The 24,123-nt window shown below is 41.1% G+C and overlaps 1 protein-coding gene across 1 annotated transcript in view; it reads right to left on the bottom strand.

Moving 5' to 3' along the window:
* Window positions 1-24,123, bottom strand: part of COL22A1 (collagen type XXII alpha 1 chain) — a 424,543-nt gene that overhangs the window by 272,925 nt on the left and 127,495 nt on the right. The window contains exons 13-16 of the mRNA XM_073632290.1: window positions 20,668-20,721; window positions 18,198-18,251; window positions 9,935-9,988; window positions 4,870-4,914 (exon numbers count right to left, since the gene is read on the bottom strand). Coding sequence (XP_073488391.1) covers window positions 4,870-4,914; window positions 9,935-9,988; window positions 18,198-18,251; window positions 20,668-20,721 — 207 coding nt within the window. The remainder of the gene's footprint in view (window positions 1-4,869; window positions 4,915-9,934; window positions 9,989-18,197; window positions 18,252-20,667; window positions 20,722-24,123) is intronic.

The following is a 24,123-nucleotide window of genomic DNA, read 5'->3' on the forward strand; positions in this document are numbered from 1 at the left end:
TCATTATCTATTCTGAGCCTGAGGATTTTTAGCCTGCACAAGGCCCCATGGCTGATACATACTAATTACTCACTGATTCAGAGGAGGGGGATGATGGGGGAGAGCAACCCACTCTAGCTGAAAAACCCTGACCAGTACATAAATGTACAGACTGGGTAAAAACCCTGAAGGAACATTTTGGTGGCCTGAAAGAAGATGTGTTATATAACCAGGTGAACTGCGCTAGCAACTATGTATAAATAAGATATACCACATCAGAATAGACTAAAAAACACAAATAGTGAATATAAAGGTGTCGCAAATAGTGAATATAAAGGTGTCAAAGAACTGGACATGCACCCCGCGCAACACACCCAATTTTGTGTGAGAGTGCGCAGGAGTGCACTACCAGAACCACAAGACCTTCAATATAATAAATGTGATAGATCAATTCTTGTGCATAATGCTGCACACTGACAGAAAATGACAACGGGAGCGTACAAAAGTGCACTCCCTGGGTGAAAACCTTCACTGCAATAGAAATCAATTGGTGTGCATATTAGACAGGTGTGAACTATAAAAAGACAGAAATAGCGGTTGACATAACACTAGTGTAAGGAAGAGAAATAAAACAAATATACTCTCAAAAAATTCACAATCAAAAATGACTATGGAGCGATCCCCTCAGGAAATGCCAGGTGGGATAGTGGAATCATGAAATGTCAGCAATAACCAAATTGCAAACAGAGAAACGTAACTAATGGTTAAAACCCCTTCATGGGAGAAGCAATAGGCGGACTTCCAGCTTTTTCATCCTTATGATCAAACAGGGCTGATGGTATAACAATGTTAAAATTGCTTGGAAGAAACCACAAAGCTCGCGTTCCACCAAAAGAGAAAAGAGAAGCATATAGCATAAAACCTTAGGATACCAGGGGTCACCTGCGCATATATGCGCTACTCACGGGGCCGGTATGCAGAGCAGGCATTCAGATATTTGGTCGGTTCGCCGCTCTCCGGCGTGCGTTCCACCAACACCAGGAAGTGATGTCACTGGTAGCAAATCAGGCAGACGTGGACAGGATGTTGCGTCGACGCGTTTCGCCCCTCCCCCAGGGCGCCATCAAAGACTCCTCGACATCAAAGAAGATGTGGGCCTGATTCCTCAGGATCTGCAAAAGATCAGAGAATGCACAACAGTAGCTGAAAGTAGAATCAGCTACAGTATGTGGAAGACAAGTTGGGTCCACTCATTAGGGACACCCAAGCTACAGCGAGGATGGCCAAAGCAACAGAGATGAGAGCCGAGGACATTGAGAATCGCCTGCGGCAAAACAACGTCTGGATTTTAGGGCTCCCTGAGAAGGTGGAGGGGAGAGACCCTACAGAATTCATAGAGCACTGGCTTCTGGAGGTGTTTGATAAGGAGGTCTTCACCCCTTTATACTCGGTTGAAAGGACTCACCGTGTACCATCGAGACCCCTTCCCCCGGGTCACCCACCACGAACCCTCCTAGTCCACTTGCTGAATTTCAAAGATAAGAAAATTATCCTTCGTCAGGCAGGAGAGAAATGTAATATCCAATACAACGGGGTTAAAATATCCTTTCACCTTGGACTTTTCGGCCGAGGTACAGCGCAAAAGAACCCAGTTTGCTGATGTTAAAAAAACAGTTTCAAAGGCTACAGGTCACCTATGCTATGTTACTTCTGGACAAGCTTCGCATCACTGCTAAAGGGCAGGTGCACTTCTTTAAGTCGGCGAGTGCAGCATCTGACTGGTTGGACACCAATGAACACACTTTGCATCAGGCAAGGAGAGATGATTGATAATCCTGATTTTCAATGTGTAAAGGGTTTGGTTGCCTTGCTTTAGGCCTCAACATTATCTTGAATTCTTAGCTGGGAGGGTTACTTACTCTTCTCACATAGAGAGCAAGCAAATAAGCCACAATGCTGGAAATGCTTTATACCTGAAATCTGATGGTCCTGTTGGCATATGGTCGCAGGACTCTTGGAAGGACTCTTGGAAGGAGAGACGTGTTGTCCTCCCTAGTTGTTGTTCAGTTTGATTTTATTTTTTACCTTTTGTTTTTCCTTTTTTTCTTGCTGCACATTGCAAGGACTGCCAAGGTCCGACATAATGCTACGCAGAGATACCATGGGGATCATGAGGATGCCTTTTATATTTTTTTGTTCATGCTGCTTCACTTCTCAGCTCTTCCTAGTTATGTTTGTGTTCTCAGAGATGACTATTATATTTTTCACCATGTGGAGTTACATCGTAGGAGACTATTCTGCTGGATATTTGACTTCACACCCTGTCAGCATGCTTTGTTATTGATCAATGCTTTGGGAAACCAATAGTTTGAATACTAGGTGGCTTGCCACCTGTGCAGATGTGCTAATCTGCACCTCATATATACATTGGGGGTTATTTACTAAAGGCAAATCCACTTTGCACTACACTTGAAATTGCACTGAAAGTGCACTTGGAAGTGCAGTCGCTGTCTATCCGAAGGGGACATGCAAGCAAAATAAAAAACAGCATTTTAGCTTGCACATGATTGGATAATAAAATCAGCAGAGCTTCCCCTCATTTCAGATCTACCCCTCAGATTTACAGCAACTGCGCTTCCAAGTGCACTTCAAGTGCAATTTCAAGTGCACTTCGCACTTGTAGTTTGCACTTGTAGTGCAAAGTAGAGTTTCCTTTCGTAAATAACCCCCACTGTCTTTAAATGGCGGAAGTTCCTCTTATATCCTGGAACATAAGGGGACTCCAAAACCCACTTAAACATACTATGGTATCTATTGCACTCAGACAATACCTTGTGATGATGTAATGAAACTGAACTTTGGATATACCTGATAGCCATGCATGTTGTACTCTCTGACCTGAACAAAAAATGTTTGCACTTGATGTTTATGTTATCGATAATCTTCTTTTTTGAGATTAAAAAAAAAAAGTTGATCTTCCTTGGCAAATGGAAGATCTGCTTTTTTGCTTGTAAACAAAGCATTTATTTGATCCCCCCCAGAAAAATATACTGATGTTGGCACCATCTTCTAACATTTCCAAGAGGCTCAGATGATGTCACCCTACCTCCAGTTAGAGCTGGGAGCAGGAAATCCTCCAGTCTATTGCAAGAATGTATTTTTGCAAGGCTTCAAGCTCCCAACTCTGCCAGGAGGCACAGTGACCAAGAAAAAGTAGATATAGTGAAGTGCTGGATTTGAAACTATTATTCCATCAATCAAGAGTTACTGGTTGGGTTTCATGCCCTAATCTTGGCACAATGTGGAAGCTCTCTGAGTGGAAATGGACTCCCCAACTAAGAGATCCAAAGGAAATTAAAACGGGAAAAGGAGCACCAAACAGCCAGTTTGGTGTGGAGGAACTCGAATGATCTGCACAGCCCTGACCTCAACCCTACTGAACACCTTTGGCATGAGTTAAAACACTGATTGCAAGCCAGATCTTCTCATCCAACATCAGTAGCTGACATAAATATTCTTTTAAATGAATGGGCACACATCTCCACAGACACACTCCAGAATTTTGACAAAAGTCTCCCTAAAAGAGTGAATTCTGTTATAGCCACAAAGGGGGGCACCTCTATACTAATGCCCCTGGTTTTGGAATGGGATGTCCAGAAAGTTGCTATAGGTGTGATGGTCAGCTGTCTACAAACTTGGTCAGCCTACTGTATGTATTTTTAAAGCTGGAATAAGTTCCCCTTTAAAGTCTAACTAATGGCAATTTTTTTTCTTTCGTTTTAGATGTAGTGGAGATGGATGAGAACACCTGTCAGTTTTTATTGCTGTCTGTGCCCCATTAGGGAGATTCGCCCTCTCTGTTTGCCCTGTTTACCATTTTCATTGAAAATGAAAGTAAAAGAAAATCACAAATGTTGGGTTGTCCCCAGAAAAGTAATAGAGGGGAAATCTTGCAATGGGAACACTAGTTCTGGCGGGGATTCCCAAATTAAGGGATTCATTTAATTTGCAGTGATTTCCTATCACTTCCTGTTTTGGCTATGGGACAGGAAGTGAAGGTAAATCTCCCCAATGGGGCGCAAATGGCAAAAAAATAAACCAACAGGGGTTATAACCCTCCCTACTCTATCCAGAATTTTTTTTTAAAGTTTTGCCTATAGTCTATAGTATATACTTTAAGTCCACTTTGGCTGATATATCTCTTCAAATGCTAAGCAACAACTTGTTGCTTTACTTTTAATGGGCTAAATATAGACTATCTGCCAATATATATTTTGTTAAGCAGAAAGCCTGAATTAACTGATCCCCTTGGTGATGCCTGTAGCTGTTTTCTTGTCCATAATCATGGACCCCCTCCTGTGCACTGCTGGCGGGGAGGGAAGAAAGGAGGCATACGCTGAGTCACAAGCACAGTTCTATATAAATAGTACAGTACACTATATGGGCAAGTATGTGGTTTGTAACTCTGCATGAGCACAGAGGGCAATCAGCTTCTGTCGAGGTTAGGGTGGGTCCCAGCTATGGGACCCTAACCTTAACCCTATAAACTCCTATGGCATGCATTGGATTGCTAATTGCAAGCCAGGTTTTCCCATCCAACATCAGTACCTGACCTCATAAATGCTCTTTTAGTTGAATTAGCCAAAATTCTCACTAATACAGTCCAAACTTTTGTGGAAAACCTTCCCAGAAGAGTGGAGAATGTTACAGTGTGTGCAACTCTATACTTATGGCCATGGTTTAAAAGTGGGTTGTCCACCAAGCTCAATCTAATGTACATTGCCAAATTGCATATTCCACCACAATATGCATGCAATCCTGGACAATACCTTTAAATTATTATACAAAAAAATAAAATTACAAAGTAACAAGTCATATGCTGTCACCTACCTTCTCTCCTGTGCTGCCTCTTTCTCCTCGTTCTCCTTGCAAACCCTCAAATGGAAACAAAGAGACACAGGATACATTTCACTAAAAAGCACTTTCCAATTGTTTTATATCATGTATTGATAAAGCTTGGACGGGATGTATGTTCAGAGTCCCTACCACAATAACATGTCCTACACTACAGACTAGCTTGGGAGCCAATATGTGCCTAACGGCACATTTTAGCATTGTGGTGGTAAGAAACCGCAGGAGATAAAATCAAAGTGTCCCTGGCAAAAACCAAACCTAGAATGGTGGGATTGCCAAGTCATCCAACTAGCCACTTAGCCACCATACTGCTGGAGATAAGTTATTTTGTGAAAACTGACTTCACAAGGATGACTATTTGCAATGTGCAAAATTTGGTATTTTTATGCCGCGTACACACGAGCAGACTTTTCAACAAACTAGGTCCGACAGTCTTTCCGACGGACTTTGCAGCGTAGGTCTGTCGGACTTTCAAATGAACGGACTTGGACACACACGATCACACCAAAGTCTGACGGATTCGTACGTGATGACGTACGACCGGACTAAAATAAGAAAGTTGATAGCCAGTAGCCAATAGCTGCCCTAGCGTCAGTTTTAGTCCGTCGGACTAGCATACAGACGAGCGGATTTTTCGACTGGACTCGAGTCCGTCAGAAAGATTTGAAGCATGTTTTATTTCTAGGTCCGTCTGACTTTTGGGGAAAAAAAGTCTGCTGGAGCCCCCACATGATCGAATTGTCCGACGGAGTCCGGTCCGCCGGACCAAGTCTGCCGGAAAGTCCGCTTGTGTGTACACGGCATTAGTGTTTTAAGTGTGTATACAGTAAAATATCAGCCCACTCCTTTCTGTGAGCTCCGGAATAGATGTCATCTTAAAAAAATTAGATGCCACGTATATATGGCACCCTCCATTATCTCCACCTTTTAGTTTTCACTCTTTCTCTTTGTCTTCTCCTCATTCTTCTTCTTTTATCTCCCCCATCATCTTTTATCTCCTCCACCTTTCACTTTTCACTCATTGTCTTCTCCTCATTGTTCTTCTTCTATCTCTTTCATCCATCTTATATCTCCAAAATCCTTTACTTTTCACAATTTCTCTTTATCGTCTCCTCATTTTCCTTCTTCTATCTCTTCCCCCCCCCATCTTGTATCAGCTCTATCCTTCACTTTTCATGTTTTCTCTTTATCGTCTCCTCATTCTCCTTCTTCTATCTCTTTCCCCCATCTTGTATCTCCTCCACCCTTCACTTCTCACTCTTTCTCTTTGTCTTCTCCTCATTCTTCTTCTTTTTTTAATCTCTTTCCCACAATCGTTTATCTCTTCCACCCTTCACTTTTCACGCTTTCTCTTCTCCTCATTCTCCTTCTATCTCGTTCCCCCATCTTTTATCTCCTCCACCCTTCACTTCTCACTCTTTCTCTTTGAATTATATCCATTCTCCTTTTTTTATCTCTTTCCCCCATCTTTTATCTCCCCCACCCTTCACTTTTCACTCTCTTTGTCTTCTCCTCATTCTCCTTCTTCTACCTCTTTGTCCAATCTTTTACCTTCTCCGCCCTTCACTTCTCACTCTTTCGCTTTGACTCTTACTCATTCTTCTTCTGCTATCTCTTTCCTCCATCCTTTATCTCCTACACCTTTCACGTTTAACTCTTTCTCTTTGAATTCTACTCATTCTTCTTGTATCTCTTTTTCTCCATCCTTTATCTCATTCACCCTTCAGTTTTCACAATTTCTCTTAATCTTATTCCTCTTCTTCCTTCCCTTCACCCCATTTATATCTAGTCCTCAATTTTCCTCCCATAACCATTGCTATGTTCAATCCCTGTGTTGTCTTTGACCTACCTCTTCCAAAGTGCCCCCCATCCATAGTACAGTGCTGTAGATTCCCTCCTCTTTTTTTCCCCTCTGGCCCTCACAGTTGACCTCTCTCTCAAATATATACTCCACGCAAACCTCATGCATGTCTGAAAACCATTATATTCCATCCTTGACAAGTTGCCTGGATGACACCTCTTCAATGTAGTTAAGATTAGGTTACCATCTACATATATGCTTTATGTGTGCTGTCTACTTTGCTGGATTTGTATGCTCTGTACTTTAAATATTTAAAGTGGTTGTAAACCTCAGACATAAAATATGAACAAAGCATATCCCTCTATAGTGTGTACTTGTCTCAATTAAGAGTACTAAGTGTCATATCTGTCTGCTGCTTCCTTCCTCTGCTATCAGCATGAATCACTTTCGACAAGGTTTCCTGACACCAAGAGAAAAATGGTGACAGGGTAGGGACCTCCAGCAGATTGCCAGCCTCAGCTCTGTTCCTGTGTGCTGTGTAAAAGGGGGTGGGGGGGTGTCCTTTCCCTCCTCACTGAGCTCTGCAAAGTGTAACTTGGTCCTTCCACCCCCTTTCTAAACTCTCAGACAAGCTTTATAAATTATGCACATTGAACAGATGTAGAGAAGGCTGCAGATAGACAGGTATAACTTATGTGAGAGGATTTGTTATATCTCTGTGTATCACCTGAGGACAGTCACTTCACTATGATTATGTAAAGATTTACAACCACTTTAAAGCAGAATTATAGCCTCCCATTAAAAAAAATGCGAGCTGCTGAAAGCCTGAGATGGCCACTCCACCCCCTCCACAGATCAGCGCCCCAATGAGCATGGAGGAGCAGAGTGGAGAGCTGCTGATTGACAGTCAGCAGCTCTCTGCTCGGGGAGCTGTGATAACCGAGCCATCGGCGATGTTCGATCACTCGGTTCTCAGTGCAGAGGCACCAGGGAACAGATGCAGCATTGGACCGATGCCGTATCCACCTAGGTAAGTATGATGGGGGAAAAACACCCAAATCCATACTTCTCTTTTAATGCAGCTTCCTGTGATGGGGTGGCAATTATGCTGCACTGCTCCTGAATTCAGAGCAGAGTAGCCACTCTCATGTAGGCTGGGCCTGCTTGCACTGCAGTGGGATCAATAAAATGTTGCAGTGGGCTTGGCTATCAGCATTGTGACTTCTGATTTACAAGCCTGTAGCTTCTTAATCAGCACCTGGTCCCACCTAGTCCTGTATCTATGAAGGAGCAGTGTTGTCAAAACTAGGACAGGTAGTGTGTTGGGACTCCTCCATTTGTTATGGAGATGAGGAGACAAGAAGGTGTTCTGTAGTTTACAGAGGTGAACTGGTCTGGAAAACAAAACACTGCAGAGTGCACAGGACAGGACTGGATTTCTAGCAGGGTCAACAGGTATTCGGCAACAAACTGCTTTCAATAATATACGTACAGTATCTCACAAAAGTGAGTACACCCCTCTCACATTTTTGTAAATATTTTATTCTATCTTTCCATGTGACAACACTGAAGAAATTACACTTTGCTACAATGTAAAGTAGTGAGTGTACAGCTTGTATAACAGTGTAAATTTGCTGTCCCCTCAATATAACTCAACACACAGCCATTAATGTCTAAACAGCTGGCAACAAAAGTGAGTACACCCCTAAGTGAAAATGTCCAAATTGGGCCCAAAGTGTCAATATTTTGTGTGGCCACCATTATTTTCCAGCACTGCCTTAACCCTCTTGGGCATGGAGTTCACCAGAGCTTCACAGGTTGTCACTGGAATCCTCTTCCACTGCTCCATGACGACATCACGGAGCTGGTGGATGTTAGAGACCTTGTGCCCCTCCACCTTCCGTTTGAGGATGCCCCACAGATGCTCAAAAGGGTTTAGGTCTGGAGACATGCTTGACCAGTTCATCACCTTTACCCTCAGTGTCTTTAGCAAGGCAGTGGTCGTCTTGGAGGTGTGTTTGGGGTCGTTATCAAGTTGGAATACTGCCCTGCGGCCCAGTCTCCGAAGGAAGGGGATCATGCTCTGCTTCAGTATGTCACAGTACATGTTGGCATTCATGGTTCCCTCAATGAACTGTAGCTCCCCAGTGCCGGCAGCACTCATGCAGCCCCAGACCATGACACTCCCACCACCATGGTTGACTGTAGGCAAAACACACTTGTCTTTGTACTCCCCACCTGGTTGCCGCCACACACGCTTTACACCATCTGAACCAAATACATTTATCTTGGTCTAATCAGACCACAGGTACCAAGTCCTGTGGTCTGCTTGTCTTCATCAAACTGTTTGCGGTCTTTCTTGTGCATCAATTTTAGAAGAGGCTTCCTTCTGGGATGACAGCCATGCAGACCAATTTGATGCAGTGTGCGGCATATGGTCTGAGCACTGACAGGCTGACCCTCCACCCCTTCAACCTCTGCAGCAATGCTGGCAGCACTCATACATCTATTTCCCAAAGACAACCTCTGGATATGAGGCTGAGCACGTGACCTCAACTTCTTTGGTCTACAATGGCAAGTCCTGTTCTGAGTTCTGTTAAACCGCTGTATGGTCTTGGTCACTGTGCTGCAGCTCAGTTTCAGGGTCTTGGCAATCTTCTTATAGTCTAGGCCATCTTTATGTAGAGCAACAATTCTTTTTTAAGCTCCTCAGAGAGTTCTTTGCCATGAGGTGCCATGTTGAACTTTCAGTGACCAGTATGAGAGAGTGGGAGCGATAACACCAAATTTAACACACCTGCTCCCCATTCACACCTTTTTCACTTAGGGGTGTACTCACTTTTGTTTCTAGCGGTTTAGACATTAATGGCTGTGAGTTGAGTTATTTTGAGGGGACAGCAAATTTACACTGTTATACAAGCTGTACACTCACTACTTTACATTGTAACAAAGTGTCATTTCTTCAGTATTGTCACGTGAAAAGATTTAATAAAATATTTACATAAATGTGAGGGGTGTACTCACTTTTGTGAGATACTGTATATATATATATATATATATATATATATATATATATATATATATATATATATATATATATATATATATATATATATATATTTATATATAACTGACCAAAAGGTACCAAATAGGACAAATTGGTTGTTACAGGTGTGGTATTTTAGGTGTATAATTCAATTTCCTCTCCAACAATTGGACAAATGACGAATTAGAACTTACAGGGGCGCCCACTGGTCCCAGAGCTCCTGGTGGTCCTCTGGGTCCCTCCAGTCCCTGTATAAAAAACACAACAACATATTAACACAGCCATAGATTTTAAAGAGGACAATAAAGATATCACCCAGAATCAGACATGTCCATAAAATATATTTTTTAAAGTAGTTTTGGCCTTAGATGTATTTTAATTCCAGGGTTCGGGTCTGTTTGACAAATAGTTGAATGAATAAAAAAAAAAAAAAAAAAGAATAATACAAAATGTTAAAAGTTATTTTCTAACGATTACTCTGTCCCTTCTTCCAGTATTACCTACATTTCTAAAAGCCTAGGTACTTGAATTGTGTTTGCTGAAGCAAAGGGTCAGAGCTCATATTGACTGATTATCTCCTTAAACAAAGACCATGGGGAGAGAATAACTAAAACCGAGCACACTGAATCTGGTGTAGCTGCACATAGTAACCAATCAGCTTTTAGAATTCATTGTCAAAGCTTAAAGTAGAACTATAGGCAAAACCTTTTTTTTTTTTCATTTTGGATAGAGTAAGGGAGGGTTATAACCCCTGTCTGATTTTTTTTTTCATCATCTGTGTCCCATTGCGGAGATTTCCCTTCACTTCCTGTCCCATAGCCAAACAGGAAGTGAGATGAAATCCCTGCAAATTAAGGGAATACCTTGGGGACCCCCAGGTCACCAGAACTACTGTGCCCATTGGAAGATTTCCCCCTAAATTACTTTTCTGGGAACAACCCAAAATTTGTGATTTTCTTTTACTTTCACTTTCAATGATAATGGTAAACTAAACAAATAGAGAGGGGGATCTCCCTAACGGGGGCACAGACAGCAATAAAAACTGACAGGTGTTCTAATCCCTCTCCACTCTATCCAATATCAAAGCCCCGTACACACGATCGTATTGTTGGCCAACAAAACCGTGGAATTTTGTCCGAAGGGCGTTGGCTCAAACTTGTCTTACATACACACGGCCACACAATTGTTGGCCAATAATTACAAACATAGTGACGTACTACATTGTTTTTCAGCTCTTTAGCGCCACCCTTTGGGCTCCTTCTGCTAATTTCTTGTTAGTAGAAGTTTGGTGAGTGATGATTCGTGCTTTTCATTTCGCGCTTTTCAGTTCGTTTCTGAACGGCCGTTTGTCAACCAGACATGTTGCGAAATCGGAGGAGATAACCTGTTATTTATTATTGGCCTTGGAGTTATTGCTTTGACATTATTTTTTTGGTTGAATAATGATTTGATTTGGTATATTTTCTATATTTTTGGATGCATAGAATGCACTTTTTGGTTAAGTTCTATTGGCAGATAGCATGTCTAATTTTATTTGTTTTCTTTTTTTAATGCACAATAAAAAAATTGTGTAGAATAATACTTGGCTGTGTGTTTTACTTCAAATGACAGTTTGGGAGTCGGCAGTTACATTTAAATAAATACAATGTAAAATTGACAAGGGACACCAACATAGTTGTATCTTTGATCTGATAAACTACGGGATAATGGTGTTGTGGTAACTTGCCCAAAAAAAAAAAAAAAAAAACATAATAATATTATTCTTGATATCACTAGAAAAAAAAAAAAAGCTTTTGAAAATTTGTTTGCAATAACTCCATCAGTATCACCAGCAAAGCAGCTTCATTATTATCCCATTAAAGAAGAAGAGAATTGTGCGCTGCATTTCCAGATTTCATAATTTGCCGCGTCACGAATGTTAATTCTCCATTACGGACGCTAGTTTACAAGACCGACCGCTTCCGGCTCGTCCTTGCTTCTGAGCATGCGTGTTCGTACTTTGGACTTTTGTACACACACTAGGAAAATCCGACAACAGACATTTGTCTGCGGAAAATTTTAAAAACCTGCTATCCAACATTTGTCCGCAGAAAATCCGACAACAATTGTCCGATCGAGCATACACACGGCCGGATTTACCGCCAACAGCCTGTCATTGAACATTTCCCGTCGGAAAGTCCGATCGTGTGTACGAGGCTTAAGGATATAGAAAAAAAATGTGCGTTTAGTTATAATTTAAGTGAACAAGCTAAAGTTAGAAGCTGACTGGTTACTATGCACAGCTACACCAGATTCTGTGTGCACCAGTTTTAGTAAATCTCACCCCATGTGACTAAATGCCTAGGCGTTTGGGCATGTGGGGGACACATAAGCTCGGAGTAGCACTGTGGCCAAAAAATGTAAGTACTTCAATCTATTTCTCTTTTTTTTTTTTTTTATTAGTTCCAGGCTGTTTATGTGGCTTAAGGTTAATCTTTGATTACATTCTTTCATATGTTTATTCCACACATCCCCGATCCATGATGAAATAACCGTCAAGTATAGTGGAATTTGCTCATCAATTAAAGCATAATTACAAAACAGCATTACACTTCTCTTGTACTATAAACTCCTCTGTTGTAAGCCACAGACCAGAAATTTCCTCCATCCAAAGCACAGATTGGCAGAGCTTCTCAATTAACCTTTTCAGAGAAGAGTGCACTCTCAGAACATTAAATTATTATATTTTGTAAAAATGTACTATATTACTTTTAATGTCTGTCCTTAGGATCGGTTCTCGTGATTTTTAATGTTTGGAGTTTCATTTGCAAAGCAGAAAATATTAGGAATTACAAGTGCTATTCAAATATTATACTGTACAAGACATGGCTTGTTCCAAAATAATGTGCTGACCCACTTTCTTTAAAACTCCGAGGTCGTTGGAGGACACGTGAGGCTAAATACTGGCCATAGGATGGGGGAGTGCAGGAGCAATGCAAAACCAAAAAATAAAGACCTGTTTCCAAGACTGGAATGGACTGCGGCAAATAATAGAAGTTATTGGAAATATTGCATGTAAAAAAATAACATTAAAAGAGCTGTGTCCTTGTTTAGAACTTTAATACCCACCATGGTAAGAGACACCCATTCTCGTTAAAACCTAAATCTGCTCCCTCTCCCATCAAAGAAAAAATACCCCATCCTAAAATGTCTATGGTATTTGAAAATCATTGACGTCCTCTAAATCAGGGGTCTCCAAATTGGGGCCCGTAAGCCGGATGTGGCTTTTTGCTTGCCTTTATCTGGCCCTTGAGGCACCATTCCTCTCACTGACAACAACTGTAGTGGAGAAGGATCTGGGGGTTTTGGTAGATCATAAGCTCAATAATAGCATGCAATGCCAAGCTGCGGTTTCCAAAGCGAGCAAAGTTCTTTCTTGTATTAAGAGAGGTATGGACTCCAGAGAGAGAGATATAATTTTGCCCCTGTACAAATCATTAGTAAGACCTCATCTGGAATATGCAGTTCAGTTTTGGACACCAGTTCTCAAAAAGGATATCGTGGAACTGGAGAAAGTGCAGAGAAGGGCAACCAAACTGATAAGAGGCATGGAGGAGCTCAGATATGAGGAAAGATTAGAGGAACTGAATTTATTCACTCTTGAGAAGAGGAGAATAAGGGGGGATATGATCAACATGTTTAAATATATAAGGGGTCCATATAGTGAACTTGGTGTTGAGTTATTCACTTTACGGTCAACACAGAGGACAAGGGGGCACTCTTTACGACTGGAGGAAAAGAGATTTCATCTCCAAATACGGAAAGGTTTCTTCACAGTAAGAGCTGTGAAAATGTGGAATAGACTCCCTCCAGAGGTGGTTCTGGCCAGCTCAGTAGATTGCTTTAAGAAAGGCCTGGATACTTTCCTAAATGTACATAATATAACTGGGTACTGACATTTATAGGTAAAGTTGATCCAGGGAAAATCCGATTGCCTCTCTGGGATCAGGAAGGAATTTTTTCCCCTGCTGTAGCAAATTGGAGCATGCTCTGCTGGGGTTTTTTGCCTTCCTCTGGATCAACTGTGGGTATAGTATTGGGTATATTGGATTGTACGTTTTTTTTTTTTTTTGTGGTTGGACTGGATGGACTTGTGTCTTTTTTCAACCTGACTAACTATGTAACTATGTAACTATGTAACAACAATGAGGAACTATTCCTCCCATTGACTCCAGAGAGGGAAAACTATTCCTCCCACTGACTCCCACTGACCACCAAGCCTATGGCATTTTTTTTTCTCCCACTACGTCCCACTGGTTACAGTTGGGCCCCACTTACAGTGAGGGAAAAAATATTTGATCCCCTGCTGATTTTGTACATTTTCCCACTGACAAAGAAATGATCAGTCTATAATTTTAATGGTAGGTTTATTTTAACAGTGAGAGACAGAATAACAACGAAAATATCCAGAAAAATGCATTTCAAAAAAGAAATAAATTAATTTGCATTTTAATGAGCGAAATAAGTATTTGACCCCTTTGCAAAAAATGACTTAGTAGTCGGTGGCAAAACCCTTGTTGACAATCACAGAGGTCAGACGTTTCTTGTAGTTGTCCACCAGGTTTGCACACATCTCAGGGGGGATTTTGTCCCACTCATGTTTGCAGATCCTCTCCGAGTCATTAAGGTTTTGAGGCTGACGTTTGGTAACTCGAACCTTCAGCTCCCTTCACATATTTTCTATGGGATTAAGGTCTGGAGACTGGCTAGGCCACTCCAGTGCCTTAATGTACTTTTTCTTGAGTCACTCCTTTGTTGCCTTGATCTTGTGTTCTGTTTTCATTCTTGAATACCCATCCACAACCTATCTTCAATTCCCTGGCCTGCTCACCCAAGATTTGATGGTACATGGGGCCCCGTCCATCGTCCCTTTGATGTGGGGAAGTTGTCCTGTCACCTTAGCAAAAAACACTCCCAAAGAATAATGTTTCCACCTCCGTGTTTGATGGTAGGGATGGTGTTCTTGGGGTCATAGGCAGCATTCCTCCTTCTCCAAACATGGCGAGTTGATGCCAAAGAGCTCGATTTTGGTCTCATCTGACCACAACACTTTTACCCAGTTCTCCTCTGAATCATTCAAATGTTTTTTAGCAAACTTCAGACAGGCCTGTACATGTGATTTCTTGGGGGGGACCTTGTGGGCGCTGCAGGATTGCAGTCCTTTACAGCGTAGTGTGTTAACAATTGTTTTCTTGGTGACTATGGTCCCAGCTGCCTTGAGATCATTGACAAGATTCTCCCATGTAGTTCTGGGCTGATTCCTCACCGTTCTCATGATCATTGAAACTCCATGAGGTGAGATCTTGCATGGAGCCCCAGACTGAGGGAGATTGACAGTTATTTTATGTTTCTTCCGTTTGCGAATAATTGCACCAGCTATTGTCACCCTCTCACCAAGCTGCTTAGCGGTGGTCTTGTTGCCCATTCCAGCCTTGTGTAGGTCTACAATCTTTATCCCTGACATCCTTGGACAGCTCTTTGGTCTTGGTCATGGTGGAGAGACTGGAATCTGATTGATTGCTTCTGTGGACAGGTGTCCTTTATACAGATAACAAGCTGGGATTAGGAGCACTCCCTTTAAGAGAGTGCTCCTAATCTCAGCTTGTTACCTGTATAGAAGACACCTGGGAGCTAGAAATCTTGCTTATTGATAGGGGATCAAATACTTATTTCACTCATTAAAATGAAAATCAATTTATAATTTTTTTGAAAAACATTTTTCTAGATATTTTTGTTGTTATTCTGTCTCTTACAGTTAAAATAAACCTACCATTAAACTTATAGACTGATTGTTTCTTTGTCAGTGGACAAACGTACAAAATCAGCCAGGGATCAAATACTTTTTTTCTTCACTGTATGTATGAAGGGCAGTAAACTGGCCCTTTGTTTCGAAACTTTGGAAACCCCTACTCAATGAAAGATTTGACCTAACCCCATAGACCAATACTTGCAGGTAATGTCCCAAATACCCAGCTCTAAACTAGGATGAATACAATATGGTACTTGCACCTCTATGACCTCCTCCTAGAACCGCCTTTCCTCATTGATAGCCACCTCCTCTCCCCCAGGGAGTAGCACTTTCCTGATCTTTGGAGAGAGACATCCCTACCCTGCCACCCTTTCGTCCTATTTCATATCCCTCCCCATTGTATTCGCCCGATACTCCTACTGTATAGAGGCCCTGTCAAGGCAAATACCCTTCAACATTTCTGGAGTTGGGATACGTTACTCATCTAAACAGTTTGGCTTATCATAAACATGAAGCAGGCCTTTCTTCAACGACCCTAATCATTTCCTCATACTTTGTACCTCATAATTTAGAATTGTCACCAATAAGTTGTACTGTGTTGACTAACGTTGTTCAGATTTTTACATGATTGCTAAAGAAAACTATGTCATTTAAATGTGTTTAGAGTATAGTTGTAACCATTGAATTGTTTTTGACATCATAATACAGAATTTACAAAAAATCCAAATGTCCTCTGCATCCTAGACCACAAAGATTTACATACTATATAACCCATAAGCATTCTTGATATTCAAAGATGTAAACTAGTCCCTCCAGAGCATTGGTTCCCAACCTCAGTTCTCAAATACTTCCAACAGGCCATGTTTTAAGAATTACCCTTAGATAACTGTCATGAATACCAAGCCTTTGACATTGATTTAAATCACCCGTGCAAGGTGAAGGAAATCCTTACATGGCTGACTTGTTGAGGATACTTTAGGGCAGAGCTTGGGAGCCACCATTCTAGAGGACAAAATAGTAGCATTCACTGTCCAAAACAAAGAGGGCAATTTATAAATTCCCATGAAATGTATCAGTATAAATTTTGGAGCATAAAGACAAGGGGCAAACAAGTTCAAGCGGCAAACAGGAATCCAATGGCTATCATTGGCAGTTCTCCAATATTAAAGTGAAGTCAAGCAACATATTGTTCTGTCTCTAGAAAACATTAAACTGGGTATTGTCAAAAATCGCAGTCCTGATCTAAACAAGTATACAGCTCTACTTAAACAATTATTTGTATGTATAATATATTAGGTAAAGTCTTTAGATTGCCACAGGCCATTGTAGCCTTTAAAAAGGTCTGTATTCTGCAAACTCTGAACTCTTTGAAGTAGGTAGAGACCATTACGGTTGGAATTTTGAGTGCAAGAACAATTTAACTGTTCCTATATCTGTCTGCCAGCTCTATAAATGGTTAAAGTGTATCTGCAGCCAAAACTTTTTTTGTATTTTGAGTAGAGTTGAGAAGGTTTAGACCTTTTTTACATTTTTATTGATGTCTCTTTTCCCACTGGTGTACCCTGTCTATCTGTCCCATTGACCCCTGTCACCAGAACTGGAAATGAGGGAAAATCCCAAATTTGTACCAGTCACTGAAAAAGGAATTGAGGATAAATCTTCCAATAGGGACAACTGCCTAAGATGGAATTTTCCTTACTTTGATTAGATCTTCTCTTACTTCGTGTTGTATCTACAGGAGAGAAAGCTGATTCTGACTTATGGGCTTCTCAAACCCCCTGCCCCTACTAACTGATCAATAGCAGCATGTGACCATTAAGGTCCCGGTCATGCACCGCTCCAGTCTTGTGTCTTCTCTTATTTTTACAGGAGGTGGGGTTCTTTTTTGGATGTCCATCTCACAGCCTAATGGCTGTCCAGCAGAGGGGTCCTCTCAGGATCCAGAAGAGGAGTCTACAGGGGTGACCTCAGCACTTGGGGACTATTGGAGACCAGCTAGCGCAATCACTTCTGCCTCGCTAGCACAACTCCAGCCAATATTGCTGCCTGTGTCTCTGTTAGGAAAAGTTCTCCTCACTAGAAATGAATGTGTAATTTTGACGAACTTTATTTAGCAGCTAAAACATGAAAAAAAATGTAAGTATCCCAGGAGGGTGCAGGACCAGGGACACGTCATTCTGGACCTAAATGGCAGCAGAGTGCAGGGCCAAGAAAAAACAAATAGGAAAAACAAAATACCCACAATTCTGCTAGGGGGAGTGGGGGTGATTGCAGATTCAAATTCAGATCCATTTAGAAAGAAAATCACGACTCAGGTCCTAACTCTTCCTTACTATACAAAAACTACAAAACGTTTTGGCAGAAGCTCGACATTAAATTGATTACTGAGCCCAAGCCTTGGTAAAAAAAAAACAAAAAAAAAACGAAACACTGACATTTTAGCTTATATTCTTTTCCTTAGGCTTAATAAATATTGCCACATTGCTGACTTTGTAAGAGTAAAAAAGCAGGACAGTTTAATCCTCCATGAATTCAACTTTTCTGTTGCTGAGCAACTTGTAGAATATGCTATTGGTCTGAAATTCCCCTCACTTGAACTTATAACACAGTTATGAACTGTTTGTTCAAAAAAGTTTTCAGGCTTTTATTAAAAATAATGGCATTCGTACCGGCGGTCCCGGAGGTCCTGCGACTCCAGTCTCCCCTATTTCACCTCTGTCGCCCTGAAAGTTGACATCACAATAAGATAGGAAGTTAATTATCATGGGTTATACCGGAATATAAGAACTATAGACAGACTCTACCCTTTTTATGTACATGATGATGGTCCAACGTAAAGTCTACAATAATAATTTATGTTCTACAAATCAAAATGTATTCACTTCCATCCCCAGAATGATGAACATACTAATCTGCAAATGATTTTGCTATATACATTTTTCACTTTTATAGCAATGGTAATGGTAATGTCCGGTTTATATTAGTGTGTAGTATTCTAGGTGTTGGGCTAGGTTAAAGAATAGGTTTTAGGGGTATGCTGGGGTTAAGATAAAGATTTGGGATTACGTTTTAGGAGTATTTTTAAACTCTGAAAGTGCTTGGATTGGAATGTGCAAGTTACCTGCCCTCTGTGGGCATAAGTAATGTGCAAGCTTTATCATTATACTTTGTCCATTGTATTAGGACCCAACGGATCAGCTAGGGCTAGGATGGGGCAGAAGCAGATAAAGTGCCATGTTGGGGAAGGGGGACACAGCCAAGGTGGCAACCTATTGTTCCTGCATTACCAGGCCGTTCCCTAGTATCCTTATAATAGGGACAAATGGAAGAACAAAATTTGCACTTTTGATGAGATAAACTACTTTGGCTAATGGAGGAATGAATTTTGGTTACAATAATGTTAATGGAAACCTGACTTGAAAACTGGTGCTCCTTTTGTATGATTTGTGCTTTGAACTTTTGGGGTTCCCACCAGAGGGGAGCCTTGTCTTACATGAGCAGCTTTTTCCAGAGCAAGACAGCTCATTGAATAGATTTAGACTCTCCACCCTTTCAAATGGAAAAGTGTTGAAACCTCAGCACCTCTTGATGATGTCTTTTTGGAACTCTGGAAGGGGACATGCATTTTTGCCACTAGCTGAGCAGGACCCAGAAGATAAGAAAGCAGCAAATCAGAAGAATAGAAAGCAGAACATCGGAAAGCTAGAACCCAGCAGATCAGATGATTAGAAAGCAGCAAATCAGAAGATTAGAAAGCAGCACCTCAGAAGGCAAGAACCCAGCAGATCAGAATATTAGAACCCAGCAAATCAGAAGATTAGAACCCAGCAGACCACACGATTGGAACCTAGTTGATAAGCAGACTAGAAAGCAGTAGATCCACAGATTTGAACCAAAATGATCAGAATATTAGAAAGGGATAGAACCCAGCAGATCAGAATATTTGAACCAAACAGATCAGAAGATTAGAAAGTAGCAGATCAGAAGATTAGAAAGTAGTAGATCAGAAGATTACAAAGCAGCAGATCAGAAGATTAGAACCCAGCAAATCAGAAGATTGGAAACAGCACATTAGAAGGCTAGAACCCAGCAAATCAGAAGATTAGAACCCAGCAAATCAGAAGATTAGAACCCAGCAGACCACACGATTCAAACCCAGTTGATAAGCAGATTAGAAAGCAGTAGATCAGCAGATATCAACCAAATTTATCAGAAGATTGGAACCCAGCCAATCAGAAGATTAGAACCCAGTAGATCAAAAAATTAGAACCCAGCAAATCAGATAATTAGAACCCAGCAAATCAGAAGATTAGAACCCAGCAAATCAGAAGATTAGAACCCAGCAAATCAGAAGATTAGAACCCAGCAAATCAGAAGATTAGAACCCAGTAAATCAGAAGATTAGAACCCAGTAAATCAGAAGATTAGAACTCAGCAAATCAGAAGATTAGAACCCAGTAAATCAGAAGATTAGAACTCAGCAAATCAGAAGATTAGAAAACATCAGATCAGAAGATTAGAACTCAGCAAAATCAAAAGATTAGAACCCAGCAAATCAGAAGATTAGAAAACAGCAGAACAGAAGATTAGAACCCAGAAAATCAGGGAATTTGAACCTAGCAAATCAGAGGATAAGAACCCAGCAGACCAAACGATCGGAACCCAGTTGAAGATTAAAAGATTAGAAAGTAGCAGATCAGAAGATCAAAAAGCAGCAGAACAACGTGACAGGAACGTGACAGTAAAGCTGACTACAGGATTATTGCCTGCAAGTGCTGATCAAATGTTGTTTTTTAAGCAGGACCGCTCAACAGAAGCTGGTCTAACAACCGACTTCTGTTGGACATAGAGGGGCACACAGAGAGCAGAAGTCGTCCGGTTCCTGCTGAACCAGCTGATTTTTGGTCCGTGAATACCCAGCTCTACAACGTTCTGTGGTCCACTGAACCCCTGCAATATGATATCTCTAATGATAATGATAAGGTATCTATACTAATAACGATATGGTATCTATACTGCCAGTGATGTCAAAATACATGCATTATTATGCGAGGCTGGACATACACACATTATTATGTGAGGCTGGATACAATAAATCCAGTTCTGAAAATATATATTCTTTTTCATGATAAATCTTACCCGTTCTCCTTTGGTTCCTAGTCTGCCAGCTGTTCCAGGGGGCCCTAAAGATCCCTAAAAAAAAAAATTATCCATGAGCTCAACCAACAACAGGAATGGCAGATTGTTTGCTTGCGTCTATCTAGCAAGGTTACTCTGTCACACAGATTGGCTCCTTTGTGTTCACCCTAACATCACAAAATAACCCAGAATTTCTGATAAATTAGGTGCCACGCCTTTTTTGACTTACATGGGCCTGACAGCTCATTCCCTGGCCCCATGTGACAGCACTGATTGTTTGTAGCTGCCAATCAGAAAGGACCATCTCTGTCACATGGGAGGACAAAAGTGAATCATGTGGTCTTCATACCTCGAGGTTCTGTGTATTTTATTTCACTTAAGTCAGCTGAATGGAGCAAGGGCGAAGCAAAGAAAAGGTGGGCGTGTGCTTCTGGTAATCGAGCAGTTGACTGGACCTGTTCTTTATTCCTGCATGGGCATAGCGCAGATTGATTCTAAGGGCTCGTTCCCAGTAGAACACATTCCAGTTGTATACTCATGTGCTTTTTCATATTTATTTTTTTGTTGTTTTTGCTGGTGTTGTTGTTTTAACCATTTAAAAGTGACCCTCATGGCAAATTGCAGGTAAGTGAACCCAAAAAGCCTCCTCCAACAAACATAGGAGAGTGACCGGATATACAGGCCCTGTCCTACCTACTGTATTATCACCATAGAACTTACCTAGTCTGTCTCCATGTATTTATTTATTTAAGTAAAATTGAAACTTTCACTTGGATTGGTGATTCTCTCAATGGTGCCACACATGAGTTGGGTGTTTCGCTCAATTTCATGCAAATTACAGATAATAACATTGTGATTGTTTTAATCAAATTATTACGGTAATTTAATCACTTTTGAGCTTAAAAAGACTAATACAAAAAAAAAAAAATAACAGAAATGTTTTAGCCTGTCTGACTGTTTCTTTTTTATTTGACTTAAGAATATTAATTAGAACAGTAGAACACACTCCAGTTGTGTATTCATGTATATTAGATATTCTGCGTTTAAAAAAAAACAAAAAAAAACACTAATTTGAAGCGAATTGCATTGCAAATTGCAGGTCGGTGAATCCAAAATAACTCCTCCCACATACAGTACATAGAAGGGCAACTGGATCCTACCTACTATATGATCACCATACAACATACCAGTTTTGCCTCGATGCTGCTTCGATTTAAAAAAAGAAAACATTTTAATGCAATGGCAACTTTTAATTGGATTTTTGAAACATTTCTCTCAATGATGCCACGCGTGTGTTTGGTGTTTTGCTTAATTACTGTATTTATTGGGGTATAAGACGCACTTTTTCACCCTGAAAATCGGGTGCAAATAGTGTGTGCATGTTATACTGCAATTTGGGCTGCCTAGGAGGGGACAGGGAGGGGGGCGGGACGAGAGCCGTCAGATTACATACAGCGAGAATCTCTACTCAGCGGCCTCTGTAATAGGAAGTCCCGTCTCCTGGGCCGGCATTGGACCACTGTTCTGTCTATCATAGAAGCCGGTCCAGGAGGCGGGACTTTGTATTAAAAAGGCCGCCAAGTAAACAGGAGATTCTCACTGTATGTAATCTGACGGCGCTCGTCCCACCCCCCTCCCTGTCTCCTCCGAGGCAGCAGTAATCTGAGGTGAGGCTGCAGATGGGCATTGATCAAGCTGCATTGATGGGCATTTGTGAGGCTGCAGATGGGCATTGATCAGGCTGCAGATGGGCAATTGTGAGGCTGCATTGATGGGCACTGACCCTTATTTTGTTTCAAAGTCCTTTATTTAAAATTTAATTTTTCCTGAAACTTCCCTCCTAAAATGAAGGTGCGTGTTATATGCCTGTGCGTGTTATATGCTGATAAATATGGTAGATCCAAATTACAGATAAGAAATTTTGATTGCTTTAATTAACATATTCATTCAACTCAGAACGATATAAAAAAAAAATAACAGAAATGTTTTTTGCCTGTCCAACTGTTTCTTTTTGTTTTGACTTAACCCGCCGCAGTTTTAAGTCGGCTGTTTGAAGGAGGATATCGTTGTTATTGCAGCACCTAAGCTGCCATAACCCCAGTATCTTCTTCTTCAGGGGGCGGTCTGCTTCAAGATAAAAATGGTCTCTGCGGCAGATTCGCCGAAAGATCACTTTTATCGGCGACAGGAGAGGACCCCCCCTCTCTCCCAGCTCCGGTGCCCTCCGCCGCTTGCCGGAGCCGTCAGCAGCGGCGGAGGCGATCGCGTGTTGTCTCCTGTTAGGTAGGTATGGAGACGAGTGAGGGGAAGATGGCCCCCACCCGTCTCCATACAATTGCTGGGCGGAAGCGACGTCAAAACGTCACTTCCACCCACAGCTCTTTTTTTAATTGCATTTTAGTATAAATATGAGATCTGAGGTATTTTTTAAGAGGTCCTGTCATGTTTTTTACTATTACAAGGGATGTTTACATTCCTTGTAATAGGAATAAAAGTGACCATTTAAAAAAAAAAAAAAAAACATTGTAAAAATAAAAAATAAAAGGTAAAATAAATAAGAAAAAAAAAATTAAACGCGCCCTATCCCGACGAGCTCGCGTGCAGAAGCGAACGCATACGTGAGTAGCGCCCGCATATGAAAACGGTGTTCAAACCACACGTGAGGTATCGCTGTGATCGGTAGAGCGAGAGCAATAATTCTAGCCATAGACCTACTCTATAACACAAAATATGCAACCTGTAGAATTTTTTAAACGTCGCCTATGGAGATTTTTAAGGGTAAAAGTTTGTCACGATTCCACAAGCGTGCGCAATTTTGAAGCGTGACAAGTTGGGTATCAATTTACTTGGCGTAACATTATCTTTCAAAATATAAAAAAAAAATGGGCTAACTTTACTGTTGTCTTATTTTTTAATTCAAAAAAGTGTATTTTTTCCCAAAAAAGTGCTCTTGTAAGACCGCTGCGCAAATACGGTGTGACAGAAAGTATTGCAACAACCACCATTTTATTCTCTAGGGTGTTAGAAAAAAAATGTATAGTGTTTGGGGGTTTTAAGTAATTTTCTAGCAAAAAAAAAAAACTATTTTTAACTTGTAAACAACAAATCTCAGAAAGAGGCTCGGTCCTTAAGTGGTTAAAGTGGAAGTCTGGTCAAAACCTAACTAAGCTTAAACCTACTCCCACCCCCATTCTAAGCTATCCTGTCAAAAAAAAGATGTGTATGCTTACCTAATCTAGAGGTGCTCAGGTCCAGTCACGTGATCTCCCCAGCGTGTGAGGAGATATCGATGACAACGGCTGTAGAGCCTGGGTGGTGACTTCACCCATAGACTTATCAATGGGCATTCATTGCTCACTGTCCCTCCTCCTCTCCCCTGGTGCCAGCACTGGAAGCAGGTTTAAGCTTAAAGGATCACTAAAGATATATATATATTTTTTTTAAATAACAAACATG

This window comes from Aquarana catesbeiana, linkage group LG05, assembly GCF_042186555.1.
Source record: "Aquarana catesbeiana isolate 2022-GZ linkage group LG05, ASM4218655v1, whole genome shotgun sequence".
Lineage (NCBI taxonomy): Eukaryota > Metazoa > Chordata > Amphibia > Anura > Ranidae > Aquarana > Aquarana catesbeiana.